Source organism: Dromiciops gliroides, chromosome 3, assembly GCF_019393635.1.
Source record: "Dromiciops gliroides isolate mDroGli1 chromosome 3, mDroGli1.pri, whole genome shotgun sequence".
NCBI classification, from domain to species: Eukaryota; Metazoa; Chordata; class Mammalia; order Microbiotheria; family Microbiotheriidae; genus Dromiciops; species Dromiciops gliroides.
The window spans coordinates 358,748,355-358,762,963 of NC_057863.1; the positions used below are offsets into that span (position 1 = coordinate 358,748,355).

At 45.6% G+C, this 14,609-nt stretch overlaps 1 protein-coding gene across 3 annotated transcripts; it reads right to left on the reverse strand.

Moving 5' to 3' along the window:
* Window positions 1–5,963: 5,963 nt before the first annotated feature.
* TMEM25 (transmembrane protein 25) lies at window positions 5,964–14,244 on the reverse strand. Of its 3 annotated transcripts, none has more exons than XM_043993257.1 (9): window positions 13,821–14,141; window positions 13,149–13,249; window positions 12,548–12,859; window positions 11,767–12,057; window positions 11,229–11,360; window positions 10,585–10,615; window positions 10,309–10,409; window positions 9,886–9,972; window positions 5,964–9,639 (listed from the first exon to the last, which is right to left on the reverse strand). In XM_043993257.1, exons 2-9 carry the CDS (start codon window positions 13,216–13,218, stop codon window positions 9,566–9,568), a joined length of 1,098 nt encoding a protein of 365 aa, XP_043849192.1. In that variant the 5' UTR covers window positions 13,219–13,249; window positions 13,821–14,141; the 3' UTR covers window positions 5,964–9,565. The 3 variants fall into 3 exon arrangements, with proteins under 3 accessions (XP_043849192.1, XP_043849191.1, XP_043849193.1); XM_043993256.1 differs by having other exon boundaries at window positions 13,149–13,270; window positions 13,821–14,139; XM_043993258.1 differs by lacking the exon at window positions 11,229–11,360 and having other exon boundaries at window positions 13,149–13,270; window positions 13,821–14,244.
* Window positions 14,245–14,609: the final 365 nt, after the last annotated feature.

Here is a 14,609-nt window from a genome sequence, read left to right on the forward strand (position 1 = left end):
CCCTGCTCTTCAGCTGGGTACCTAGTGAACCTATGATATTAATTCTGATGGAAAGGAAGGAAACAGGTATGCTATGGGAATAAAATATTCTTTGAAGCTTTTATGAAAATTAGGAGATCATTTCAGACTTTCAGGAAAGGTAGAGACCCCCTATTCCCTGGGGTAGAGATGAGGCCAGGCAGCTAGTTGCTCATTTCATGCCTGGACTAATGTATCAGGCTCTCATGATCTCCCTGTTCTAATTTATCTAACATAAACTGCAAGAATAGTCCTCAGTTTTTGTTGTATCTAACTCCTCAAGGGGTAATTAATTCATGACTCCCTGTTGCCTGCTTGCTTCGTGATCCTTGAGCTGATCACCTAACTGTTAATATTTCTCAGTTCCCCCTTCAGTAAAATAGGGAAATAATTGCTAATCTACCCATCTTGTAGAATTATCAGTGAGAATGAAAATGAAATAGTAGAACAAACTTTTAAGTATTGTACAGAGACATTCCATTCAATAAGCATTAATTAAGTACCTACTGTTTAATTCAGTACACATTTATTAAGCACTTATACTATGTACTAGGGATACAAATAAGAAAAAGTCCCTGCCTTCAAGGGGCTCACTGTCTCACAGAGGAAGACAAAAGACAAAAGAAAGCAGGAAAGGGGTGTGGCGTGGCAGGGAGCCACCAGGGGTTACCCAGCACAGGGATATGACGTTTGTGGAGTCTTGTTTTGCTTTGTTTTCTTTTTCATTGTCAAATCCCTAGATGAGCTTCTTTTTTTCTTTTTTTTCTTTTTTTTTGGTGGGGTTAGGTGGGGGTTAGGTGACTTGCCCAGGGTCACACAGCTAGTCAGTGTCAAATGTCTGAGGCTGGATTTGAACTCAGGTCCTCCTGACTCCAGGACAAGTGCTCTATCCCCTGTGCCACCTAGCTGCCCCTGTGGAGTCTTGAAAACAAGAAGAGCTGCTGATGGAAAGTAAAGTTACCTGGAAAGTACTGAGCCCTCTACAAAGGAAGGCTTTGGGGATAGTTTATTGCTCTGCCTTCCAGCCCTTTTGTCAGAAGAGGGGAAGAAACTGAGGGAAAAAAGGTGATAAGTATCAAAAGCTGAGTTAATCTGCTTAGTGATAAGCTTATCTTGGGGGAGATGTGATGTTTCATGGCATCTTGACACCAACAGAGCTGCTGATTCAAAAAAAAAAGTTATGTGCCAAGGGGGTCCCACTCATCAGCTTTTCTCATTACTCCCCAACTTTGTCAGGCTAAGCTGATTTCAGTTGTTGGAGTTCATACACTTCAATACTTGTTTTGTCATAAGGAAACAGGTTAAGGCACAAGTCCTCTCAATTCCTAGTTCTTTCTATTTCACTACCCTGCACCATTTATACATTCCCACCTCTGAGCTTTTATGAAAGCCATTTCCCCTGCTTAAAATGTCTTCTCTGCTAGTCTATAACCACCTTTTCCAAAATACTTCTATGGTCCTATTGATGAAGCAGCATAATATAGTAACGAGTGATAAATGAGTCAGAGGACATGGGTTCCAGTCTCAGAACTGTTGCTTACTAGCTGACTGTGTGACCCTGAGCAGGTCACTTAACCTCTGTTAAGTGCCTCAGTTTCTTCATCTGTAAAATGAGGGGGTTGGAGTAGGGTTTTTTTGTGGGGCAATGGGGGTTAAGTGACTTGCCCAGGGTCACACAGCTAGTAAGTGTCAAGTGTCTGAGGCCGAATTTGAACTCAGGTCCTCCTGAATCCAGGGCCGGTGCTTTATCCACCACACCACCTAGCTGCCCCTTTAGATAATATTTTAATTCCCTTTCAGATGTAAATAGGAATACTCTTACAATGAAGCAGATTATAATCCTGCATCTTCCTGTCCTGTGCACTTCTTGTCCACACCCTCATCTAAATCATCTGTTGGAAGCCTACCCAACACTCTGGAGACCTTTCTCTAAAGTCATTTTTAACATTTTGTTACCAGTGCAACATCAGATTATCCATTGTTGTTCTTTCCTCTTTATCTGAACAGGATGACCTCTTGTGGCATACATTTTCTGGATGCTTTTACATCCAAGGTATTAGTAGGGAATAGGAGAGCTTTTACATGCAACATTTCACAGCAGACCACATCTTTGTCATCACACAACTGACAAGAGATGTGGAGAAGACAATTTTTTTTTTTTTTAGTGAGGCAATTGGGGTTAAGTGACTTGCCCAGGGTCACACAGCTAGTAAGTGTTAAGTGTCCGAGGCCGGACCCAAACTCAGGTCCTCCTGACTCCAGGGCTGGTGCTCTATCCACTGCGCCATCTAGCTGCCCCAAGAAGACAAAATCTTACTGTGTTTTTTAGTGACTTTTAAAAAGCGTTTGATTCGGGGCAGCTAGGTGGCGCAGTGGATAGAGCACCAGCCCTGGATTCAGGAGGACCTGAGTTCAAATCTGACCTCAGACACTTAACACTTAGTAGCTGTGTGACCCTGGGGAAGTCACTTAACCGCAATTGCCTCACTTAAAAAAAAAAAAAAGCATTTGATTCGGTAGAGTAAAACGTGACCTCAATAAGGTGTATCTCTTACATCAAAAATGATGGGACAGTTTCTTGAAAGGTATATAACCTTGTTCAATGATATTCTGATCATATATGTCAGGTGAGACATGGGGAGATGGATGCTCATTGAATGTATTCACCAGTGTCTGGATAGCAGAGTCCAAGCGGAAGAAGCTCCTGTAGATGACTAGGTCCTCTAGATGCTCCTGTTTGCAGATCATACCATATTAATTGCACTGAGCCCCAGCACACAGCAGCACCTCGATAAAATCCACAACCTCTCAAAAGTCTGGCCTAACCATCCACACACAAAAATGGATGAAGAATACCTAGTAGTGACCAGATTGTGACAGTTAGGTGGACAACCCGAAGAGTTCATGTGTGTCATCTGTTTTGGACAGACGCTGCAAATGGACGATGAGCTGTGCCCCAAATTAAATGGGAGGAGGGCAGCAGATGGGATTGCCTTGGGGAGTTTAGGAAGGCTTTATGACCCTCAAACCTTCTTTCCTGAAACAAAGGTTTATCTTTTTTAATACCAGTATTCTTAAGGTAACATCATGTGGCTGTAAATCAAGGAATATTATAGTCTCTGAAAAATTAACAATGAGTATCACAGAGGGCTATTGAGAGGTGCATGAGCATAACATGTAACAAATAACTACAAAATATAATCAGAATAAGGGATTCCCTAAAAGAAATGAGTCAAAATGAAGATAGGCTGATCACATCGTGAGAGGGAAGACATGGATGGCTTGCTACCCGCACTGTTGGAAGGGATGTCCACATTGATACAATCACAACCATTTGTATTTTTGAATATCATATCACTTTTTAAATTTTGTTTTTTAAATTTTTGATTAGGAACTTGACAAACATCAACAGGCACAAACTTTTCTATATAGGAAGAATGGAAAAATATTTCCATTAGTACACCTTATTTTTCTAGTATAGTTAACCCTTCCACATTGCAGGGGTTAGGGACTCAGTGTTCCCACAATCTGGAAAATCCAAATGAAATTTTTTTACCTTCCCTTTGTACCAGAGATGAAGTCTGAATTTATTCTTTTTCTTTTGTGGGGCATTTACAAAATTTCAGTTGATATTATACAAAATTATACATAAATTTTATGTGTTTCTGAGTTTCTAAACTTTTTCTATCTCATCTGCTGGTGCAGAACGCCCCCAAAAATGCCCATTTAATTTCTTATTCCAACCCATGATATATCAAGACCACAATGGAGAAAGTCTCAATGTGGAAGGGATAACTCTATATATTAAATTTAACATGGTAGTTTCATCATTGCCCTACTTGTCTGTATCTCTCCTTCTGAATGTCCTGCTTTTCTTTTTTTAAAGTGTTTCATAGATGATCTTTATCTTTTTATTTTTCTGCTATTACTATCACTATCCACCTCCCAGAATTCTCCCTAACACCAAAAGATAAAAAACTCTCCCTTAAAATAAGTATAATCGGGGCAGCTAGGTGGCACAGTGGATAAAGCACTGGCCCTGGAGTCAGGAGTACCTGAGTTCAAATCCGGCCTCAGACACTTAACACTTACTAGCTGTGTGATTCTGGGCAAGTCACTTAACCCCAATTGCCTCACTAAAAAAAAAAAAGTATAATAAAAAAAACAATATACACACATAGGCCATGACTGCAAATGTGTCTCAATTCTACACCCCTAGTCCATCACCTCTGTCAAGAGCAGGGATCTGTGATTCATTATCAGTGTTCTGGAGTTATGATTGGTCATTGCATTGTTAACAATTCTTAAATCTTTCAAAGTTTACTTTCCTTTATAGTAGTGTCATTGTATTATAATAATATATTATTTTGGTATAGCTCACTTCATTTTACCTTAGTTCTTACAGTTCTTTGCAGATTTGTCTCAACTGATCCCTTTCATAATTTCATAAAGCACAATAATATTCCATTTTATACATATATACCATAATTTGTTCAACTATTCCCCAATTGATAAGCTGCTGTGTTATTTCTAGTTCTTTGCTGCAGCAAGCATCACTGATATTAGTATTTTGATATATGAGTTCTTTCCAGGAGTGTGCTGGAACCAGATCTAATTGGCTCTTGAGAACTAATTGTTAAATTTTCAGTGTGATCACTTATACCTCAGAAATTGGTAAACATTACAAATTTACAAAAATTACAAATCAGGGCTCGATTGACTTTTTATTTTTTGTTGATTGCCTACACCTAAGGTGTTGGAAAATATATTAATAATACAGATTAAACTTAAAAGTGTGTTGTAAGTAGATTTCTGCCCCCACACAAAGCTGTTTGTTAAACATTTACCAGACTATCAGTGGGTCCTTGCTCTTTGTTTTTTACTTCTGAAGCATATACCTAAATAGTGGTATCTCTGGTTGAAAGGTATGTACAGTTTAATGACCTTTTGGGGTATAGTTCTCAATTATTTTACAGAATATCTGGACCACAGCTCCAGCAACAGTGCATTAATAGGGGGCAGTTAGGTGGCGCAGTGGATAAAGCACTGGCCCTGGATTCAAGAGGACCTGAGTTCAAATCTGGCCTCAGACACTTGACACTTACTAGTTGGGTGACCCTGGGCAAGTCACTTAACCCTCATTGCCCTGCAAAAAAACAAAAACAGTGCATGAATAGGCCTGTCTTCCCACAGCCCCTCCAACAATTGTCATTTTCTATTTTGGTCATCTTTGTCAATCTGATGCTGTGGAATCTCAAAGTTGTCTTAACTTGCACTTTTCTTATTAGTAATTTGCTGCATTTTTTCATATGGTAGTTGATAGCTTGCATTCCTTTTTTTTTTTTTTTTGAGAGCTGTCTACTCATATTCTTTGTTCTATTGGGGAATGGCTCATATATTTGTATAATCTTTAGGTTTCGATATGTAAATATTCATGGATTTGTTAATAGTGCCGCCAATTAGAACTATAAATACATAGAAATCTAGGAGGTAAGACCTAGCTTTATTAAATATATGATTCAGCATACACTCAGAGTTCTTAATTAACTGTAAGCCTTGAACAAAGATTTCCTTAAAGTTTATATAGTCATTAATTACATCAGAGAGAAAAAAGGAAAAGATATCATTTTGGATTTGTAGATGCCAGAAGGAGAAAAGAATTGACAATCACCAAAAGCAGAAAGTAAAGATTTACTTTCACATAAACAATTGTAAAATTTACATTTGAAAGATTTGTTTGTTAAATATTTAGTAATTAATTGAGAGGAAGGAGGTTTATGTGTCAAAAGATAACTGAAGGGGGCCAGCTAGGTGGCGCAGTGGATAGAGCACGGGCCCTGGAGTCAGGAGGACCTGAGTTCAAATCCGGCCTCAGTCACTTAACACTTACTAGCTGTGTGACCCTGGGAAAGTCACAACCCCAGTTGCCTCACCAAAAACCTCCAAAAAACAAACCAAAAACAAAATCATGAATGGGTGTTGCATTTTGTCAAAAGCTTTTTCTATATTGATATGGTAATTTTTATGATTATTTCTATTATGTTGATAGTTTTCCTAATACTGAACCAACCCTCTATTTCTAGTCCAAATCCAACGTTATTATTATGTAAGATCTTTTTGTTAGGTGCCAGGGAGTCCTGCTCCTTACCTAACAGTGTTGAGAATGCTACTTTTCCCAGAACCTAGTTTTGGATTGCCTCAGCAGAGTGCATTGGACAGAGTTCATTTGTCCATTCCACAATTCCATGTTTATTTTTTAGTTGTCCCAACCTATATGCTTGCTTGTTCATTACCTAAATAACCAGTCACCTTCCTAAGCAAGATGGCGATGAATCAATCCACAAGCATTTATTAAATATTTATTCTGTGCTGGGAATCCCCCCCAAAAGTAAAAAAGGATACTTCCTAAAATACTATTGATTTTTCTGACTACCTAGGGAAAAAAGGAATAGTTCAACATACAGTCTACCTCCAAACTTCACCAAAAAGACTATTCTCCCTTCACCCAGAAACAGATTTCAGGAGGACATTGTGATTAGGGTTAGGGTGCTGGATTTGGAATTGGGAGACCTAGATTAAATCCCACGTCTGCCGTATAAAACTTGTGTGACTTTAACCTGGATGTATCTCAGCTGTAAAATGTGGGAGTTGAATGCTAGTTCAGGGCTTCTTAAACTTTTTCTACTCAATAGGGTTTTTAAAAACTTTCCTACTCTCAACCCCTTTTAAGAAATTTTCACGCAACCCCTGGTATATAGGTATATAAAACGGGCATATATAACCTTTTACTGTTGCCAAATTTTTCAGTTATGATACCCCCTATGGGGTCGAGACCTACAGTTTAAGAAGCTTTGAACTAGCTGACCTCTAAGATCCCTTCTAGATCTAAATCTTATGGCTTTGAATCTGCTACTGAGAAACAAAAAGGTCTCCCCGCCCCCCTACCCCCACCCTAAAAAGAAAAAAATCTTCCTGTTAAACTGTGCCAAACAAGCCAGTTGTTAAAGGTAGGCTCAGAAATGTTTACTCTAAACTCATTGGTTGCTCTGCTTCCTCATTCCCTTATTAGTAAAATTTAATTTCAAAGAATTCCAACCTTGTCTCAGGTCAACCACAGGGAAAAGGGTTTCCCCCACCCCTCCCCACATCTACATAAAGAGGATAGATTAGGCTTCCCGAATATGATCCATTTCAGAGAATAGGGAAAGCTGTAGGGAGAGAAGATAAGACCAACATGGTCCCGAGGTCTGGTTGTCCCAGTTCTGCCCCTTAACCAGCTCTGTGGATCTAATGGTTTTGTTGATCTGTGTTCTCATGAGAGGCAACACAGCCTAGTGAATAGAGAATATGTCGAAGTTGGATTCAGTTCCCACTTCTGATACATCCTGGCTGGGTGACCTTGGGCAAGTCACGACTTTGACCCTGCTCTCAGCAGCTCTTAAGTAGCACAGGAGTTGACACCTTGCATAGATGGAGTCTCCTCATCAAGGGGTACTTTATTGAAACCATAGGTCTAGTCTCTTTTCCCCCTAAAATGAAAAGCTATGGGACTACCTGGGCTACTCCACAGATGCTCCCAAAACAGAAGGCATAGTCCCTGTCCTTAATAAATTTGCAGTATGTTTGGGGAGAAAATATAAATATGCACGAAGGCTATCTTTTTATTGAGAGCCTGCTAGGTAATCAACATGGTGCTATGTAATAATATAATACATTTTTATAAAATATTAAAAATATACTCTGTACTATATTCCCATCATTTGTAGGTTCCTTTAAGTATTCTTAAATCATCTTGATGTTGTATGAATATTTATTCTGTCCAGGACCTTGAGGCATTTGGGGGCATTGCTCTAGAAAGCAGACATCCAGGCATCCCTTAATGTCCAAGAAGACACTAAGCGGCAGTATGAGACTCAGCAGTGGCCTCTCCTTTATGCTTAGATTGATGCTCTGCACCTCCTTCTTACAGTAGATGGACTGGGAAAAAGGAGGGCAGGTTTTGTCTTTGGCAAATTCCTGTCTCCTATTTATTCCTGGCTGGGTTAAACATCATCAGGCCAGTCAGGGACAGCATAACCCCCACTAACCAACAGCCAGTATTTTAAAAAGGAACTTTGTTGGGTATGCAATGATGGTGATTCCTGTCATATGTAGGCTGGATTAAACAGCTCTCTCAACAGCTGTTGAGGGCTCTTACAACTCTCCGATTCTGACTCGATAAAAACACGTTAGGTCAGTGCCACTTTATGTTAGCCCTAGAATTATTTTTGTGAATCCATTAGAATAGATTCCTGCATACAACTCTAAGTCAGACTTCTCAACTAAAAGATTATGTGTCCTATGGGCAAGAACCATGTTGTACCCTCTGTGCCCATGGTGTCCATTTGCTCCCTCCCCAGGTTGCCACTGTACCCCCCAGGAGCCCTAGGCATACCATTAATGACACTGACTGACAGAGTGATTTTTTTTTCAGCCATGGACATCCTCCTCTGGAAAGAATTTTCTCTAGAAAAAAATGGCAGCCGTGTGGGACAAGATGAGCTTGGTTTATTGCCGCCAAAGGATGGTTACCAGACAAATCAGTGCTGGAGGGTTGGAGGGGTGGGAGTGGGATGAGAAGAACATAAGAATGGGAGGAAGCAGAGGCACAGTTTTGACAGGGGAAACCCTAGGCCTGTTGGGCCCAGGGCACTCACAGTGAATCTCTAGGAAGTCTCAAAAATGTAGGAGAAACGTCAGAGACAAGCAGAAGCTCTGGGGGCTCTTGGTCATGCCCCCTCCCCTACAGGACATTCTTAAAGTGCTGACATTGCAAGAGCAGATGCATAGCTTCATGCCCTCTGGAGGGCACCCCCTCCCTCCTTTTCTTCCTAATTTTTGCTGATGCCCAGAACCAACGCTGCTCATGGCAAAGATGCCTTCGGTCCATGAAGGAGGTGAGGAAAGCCCAGCTCCCACACTCATCCCATCACTATATATAGTAGCCATGAAGAAGTAGGGGTTGGCAGGGAGGCTTTCAGCCAAAAACATGAGGTTGTGCTTAGCTTAGGCCATGCCACAGTGCTAGGGTTGGCACACAAGGAAGGAACAGTTTGAGTCCTGCCCAGCCTAGATAGTTAAAAGAGGAGCAAGGGCATGCAGCATCCTCCCCATCCACCCAGCTTGGCATGCTCCCCATATCCATTGTATAAAGTGTTAAAGAAACACAAGGTAGAATTCTGGGGCCTCAGGAAAGGTCGTGCCCTCTCCTGGCAGTCACATGCTATTTGAGCACAGCTGCATTCATTCAGCTTGGGTATTGGCTACATCATTACCCAAGCCCCAAGACCAAATTGAGCTAAAAAGGAAATGACCAGTTCTCATAGGCAGCCTCAACTCCAGGCCTAAGAGAGTCTGATCCCACTTTGAGGTGCCAACGACACCTATCAAACTCATTATATGGATAACAAAAATTACCTTCCCATCCAGGAGGGAAAGGGAAGACTCAGGAGAGGAACAAAGGGTACCCAGAGGAACAAAAGGGTTTCCCTCTACCCTGCCCTCTTGCTCACAGCCAAATCTCATCACTGCTCATACTGGATGCCCGATAGATGTAGCCCAGCATCGGAAGATGTACAAAACCTGTGGGGTAAAAGGGATCCAGAGCTTGAGCTCCCAGCACCATTGAGGAAGAGATGCCTGGTCTATGTGCCAACCCTCTTTCCCCAGGGAACTTCACTCCTGGATAGCTGGTGCCATGGATACCTAGGTTCCTTCTATGTACTCTAGAGGCAACAGAATCTATATAAATGGGCATACTGGTCAGGGGAGATGAGGAGTTGGGGAGGCATGTGCCCTGCTGGTACCCATTTTCCTTGCCCATGGTACCTTGGCTGGTGAAAAGGACACCATTCTCAGGGTCCAGGATGTCAGGTCTCCTGGTGTTCTGTGGTATCTGTCCATCAGCTGGTTTGGCTGTTGGATGATAAAGATGGTGCTGCCTGATGCCCTCCAGTGCCAAAGGAGTTCCTTCTGGTGCCCATGCTCCCCTTCCCCTGGTAGGTCTCAGGAAATTGCAAACTCAGGAGCCAACCCAGTGGACAAGGGAATGGGGGAGGGTGGCTGTGGGGCCTTAGGTGGCAGTGGAGGGCACTGGGGAGAGACCATATGGCTTGGTCTCTGGTCATCTCACAATGCTGTTCATCATCTTCTGAACCCACTCTAGTTTTTCAATGTTCTTCCTAAAATGTGGCACCCAGATCTCAAAAATACACCTTGGATATGGCCTGACCACAGCAAAATATACGCCACCTCTGGAGTCTGGAGTGAGATCATTGAGTTGCAGGTTGGAGGGGAGGGACATGTTTTCCCGAGGCAGTCGCACATTGTTGAGTTTCAGGTTGTTGGAGTCACTGCAAGGTAGGTAAATGCTGGCATCACCCTGGACACCAGCTGGGATGTGTTCTTGATTCATGATGTGGCCCAGACCTACCAACCTCCAAGAAATCTCCCCGACACCCACACTGTGTATCAGTCCTACCCATTGTCCAGCTACCCACCATACTACCCAGACCATGGGCATGTTACCTGGAGAGGAGAGATGGTCGCCGAGAGGTGCCTAGGGGAAGAAGAGGGTGGACCCACTGACTACGTCACGTCCTAGGGCACTGAGTGCCAACCCAGCTGGGGGGGTGCTCTAACTTGCCCATCTCTGACAAGAGAATTCAGGACTTTTCACTTATCCTGCTGTCTGACCCAGATCCTCATAGCTCTGGGGTCTCCTTCACCCTGCCCACACTCCAGGCAAACCCTCTCCAGATGTCTGGTGTAGCTTGTTCTATCCAGCTCCCTCTGTTACAGATTTGTTCAGCGCTGGCCCATGCCCACCATCTTTGATCTCTGGTTTTTTTTGTTGTTGTTGTGGTTGTTTTTGTGGGGCAATGGGGATTAAGTGACTTGCCCAGGGTCACACAGCTAGTAAGTGTCAAGTGTCTGAGGCCAGATTTGAACTCAGGTCCTCCTGAATCCAGGGCCAGTGCTTTATCCACTGCACCACCTAGCTGCCCCCCATCTTTGATCTCTGTCCCCACCTCTGTGCCCACCTGGCAACCTTAATATAGGTCTTATCCTTATACTTCATCTTCCCAATTTTTACCCCCAGCCTCCTCCCCCATACCAGTTCTCTAGCACACACACTGCCCTCCCTCCCTTCCCTCCAGTCCTATCCCTACCTGTAGTCTTTTTGTCTTTCCTGCAGACCAGACAGGCCACCAGCGTGCTGAAGCCCACCAGAGTTCCCAGAGCAAGGGCTCCAGCCACAACAATTCCCAGCATCGGCACTTCTACCTGGGTGGCCAGGAGCCCTGTAGGGCATCCCTTGGTCAAGCTCAGGTTGGCAGTGTCCCTGCCCATCCCAACATGCAAGGGGAAAGAAGCCCTGGCGATCCCTGTTGCTGTGGGCAAGATACCCTTGGCAGGATTTCCTTCTAGCAGTCTCAGTGCAAGTCCCTGGTCTTCAAATATGAGATCTTCTTCCCTGTCTCATATGCTACCCTGTGCCCACCCCAACCTTTGGCAATGCCTGTGAGCTCTGTTGAGCTCCGGGTGCCACATTTTAGGAAGAACCCTGAAAAATTAGAGTGGCTTCAGAAGATGATGAACAACATTGTGAGATGACCAGAGACCAGACTTGTGTCAATGCTACCCTTTGGAGAGGAGGGGCAGTTTCTGTTCCACACCAATCACCCCTCTGAGCTTTGCCTGACTCACCTGGGGCTGGGAGAGAAGAGCTAGTGATGCCCACGCCATTGGAAGCTACCACAGAGAGGTTTTGGGCCAGGCTGCGGAGCTGGAGTTGAACAGTGTGGTTGGTGAGCCAGGGGTAGCTCTGGGCATCCAGTACCAGGAAGTCAGAAGTGTTGACAGTCACAGGTCCATCCCGGTCAATCCATGTGACATTGGCAGGTGGGTTGGCACGTACCAGGGCAAACAGGACAACCAAGAGCCCTGGGCCCTGGGCTTCTTGGTACTTGGCCCCAACCTGGGCAATCTCTGGTTTGACTGGGGCAAAGCAGAAGCCACCCAACTCCTATCACTGGGCTTACGTTACTCCCCCTCCAAAAGCCCTCCCAAGTATAGTTTTGGGGAAGGGAGGAGACTAGGGGTCCAGGCACCTGGCACCTCTCCCCAGAGGTGGCTGGAGATCTTGGATAGCCCGGGTCTCTTCTCAGACAGGGCTGTGGGTCAGGCCACTTGGGGCCTTTTCTTAGAGAATGAGATATGGCAAGATCGGGGTCTGGGCATAGGATCGGGGGAGGGGAAACAGGGCCCATGAGTTCTTTCTGAGGATGCAAGTGAAAGTAAGAGACAAGAAGGCAGGCTGCTTTGCTCTGTCCTCCCAGTCTTGACAGCCCTCAGAAATGCTCTGGGTCTATCTAGTATTGACAGTGCTGGGAGCCTGATGTCTAGGGCAGGGGGATCAGCACTCCAGGAGCACAGTGCAGAGAACCCTCTCCCTACATCATCCATCCCCATGCCAGTGGACACTCACATTGTACATTAAGGATGACGGAGGCATTGGCCACCCTCCTGGTGTCTGGATCTTGCAAGGAGCAGTTCAGCTCGTGTTGAGCCCTCTGGGCAGTGATTGTAAAAGTGCTAGTGCTACCCGTGAAGGCCTCCCCTCCCACGCTCAGCAGCCTCGATGTGTTGGCCTCCTGCAATTGTCCATCCAGGTACCAGGCCAGCCTCGGAGGGTCATGCCCACCTTCCACCTGGCAGGTGAAGGCATGGCGTTCATTCTCCCTCAGTGCCCGCTCTGCCCATGTCTGCCCATCGATCTGAGGTGCCAGCTCCCCCTGGCCTGGAATAGAGTAGGGGCCCATGATTGAGGGGCCTTGGGAGCACTTAGGAGCCAGCCATGGAGACATCAGAGGGAGCCGGGAGAGGCAAAGTAAGGTGGGGATTGTAAATCATGTGTGGGTGTAGGGGACTACTATGAAATGCACCATGGGAAAAAACCCAAATGTTCAATAACCATGCATGGGACCCTGGGAAGAGAGAGGCAGGAGGGTCTCTGAGATTCCCCTTGAGCACCGAGGGACATCCCAGAAGGACACCAGGAGGGGTGGGGGTAGGTAGAGGTGGGGTACCTGAGCTCAGCAGGGCCAATACTAGCAGCAACGTGGGCGGGAGTGCAGGAGGGGTCCGGGAAAGCATCATGGTCAGCCCCAGGTTGAACCCCCTTTGGCTCCTGGGGGCAGAGGGGAGGAGCCTGGGGGTGGGAGGAAGGAAGAAAGGGAGGGCAGGCACAAGGGCCTCCTCCCATACACACACACATGTAGAAAACGCACGCACATGCAAAGACACCCAGAAACACACACACACATTGACAAATACACGCGCTTACAGACGTATGCACGGAAACACGGAGTAGCTTTTATGTGCGTACATACACTCACAGGTAGACATTTACGTGCTCACACGCACTGAAATATGCATGCTCAGAAACACACACAGAAACGCATGGGCAAGTCAAGTGTGTCCCTCCACCTGAAGGTCATACCCTCCTCTCTCCCTCCCCAGGTGTCTCCTCCCAGTCCTCTGCTCTCCTTCCCTACCTTTCGCTTCTTTCCTCCTCTCTGTTGGTTGGGGGGGAAGGGGTAGGTGGGGTGTGGGGGAGGTTTCAGCTTTGGGACCATTCCAAGTGGCAGGCGGGGCATCTGGGCGGTGGGATGGGGGAATTGATGGGGAGAAGTCCCTGTAGTGGACAGCCCCTCCCCGGGGGCCTGGGCCTCTGACTCCATCCCCTGGGCATCACTCACCCGGGATCCCTCCCCTGTCAAACCCAGCTCCAGGTTCCTCTCCAGGACTGGGGACAGCAACTGGTCAGGTCTGATGAATACTGCAGTATGATGCAGGGGCTCCGAGCATGGGCAGACAGGGCCAATCAATGCCCGAGCTGCCACTCTCCCCTTCATTCTGGAGTGGGAAGCCAGGGCGCATTAGCTCCCACCCAACCTTATGTCAAGTCCAAAGTCCCCTAAGGCGCGCAGACACAGGATCCCCCGCTGCTGCCTCAGCTCTCGTCGGTGCCCCAAGAGGTGATGTGTTCTCAGGGAATTACCAGTCTCTGCCCTCTCCCCCACACCCCGGAGGAAGCGGTGTGGGTGGTGGGACTAACCCTGGAGCTCAGCTGGACGGGTGACCCCTCGCGGCCCCTCCGGTTATCTCATCAGGGGTGCCGTAGTGGAAAGCGGTAGAGTCGGGAGAAGGAGCACCCAGGGGCAAATCCCATCTCTGCCGCAGTGGGACCGTGTGCGTCCCGTAACTCTCTGTGTCTGGGCTTCCTCATTTTTACACCGAGGAATCATAGGATTTGGGACTGAAAGGGACCTTGGAAATCACTTGCTTGAACTTCCCAATAGTACGGATAAGGAAACAGACATAGGCAGGTGATGAGTTGGCCAAAGTCATACGTGCAGTCAATAACAGACAGTAAATAACAGTAGGATTCTAACCCAGAAGCTCTGACACCATGATGCTTTTCCTTGATACCCCAAGAAATCGAGGTCCAGAGAGATAAAGCGAGTTGCCCCAGGTGACAAGGTGAC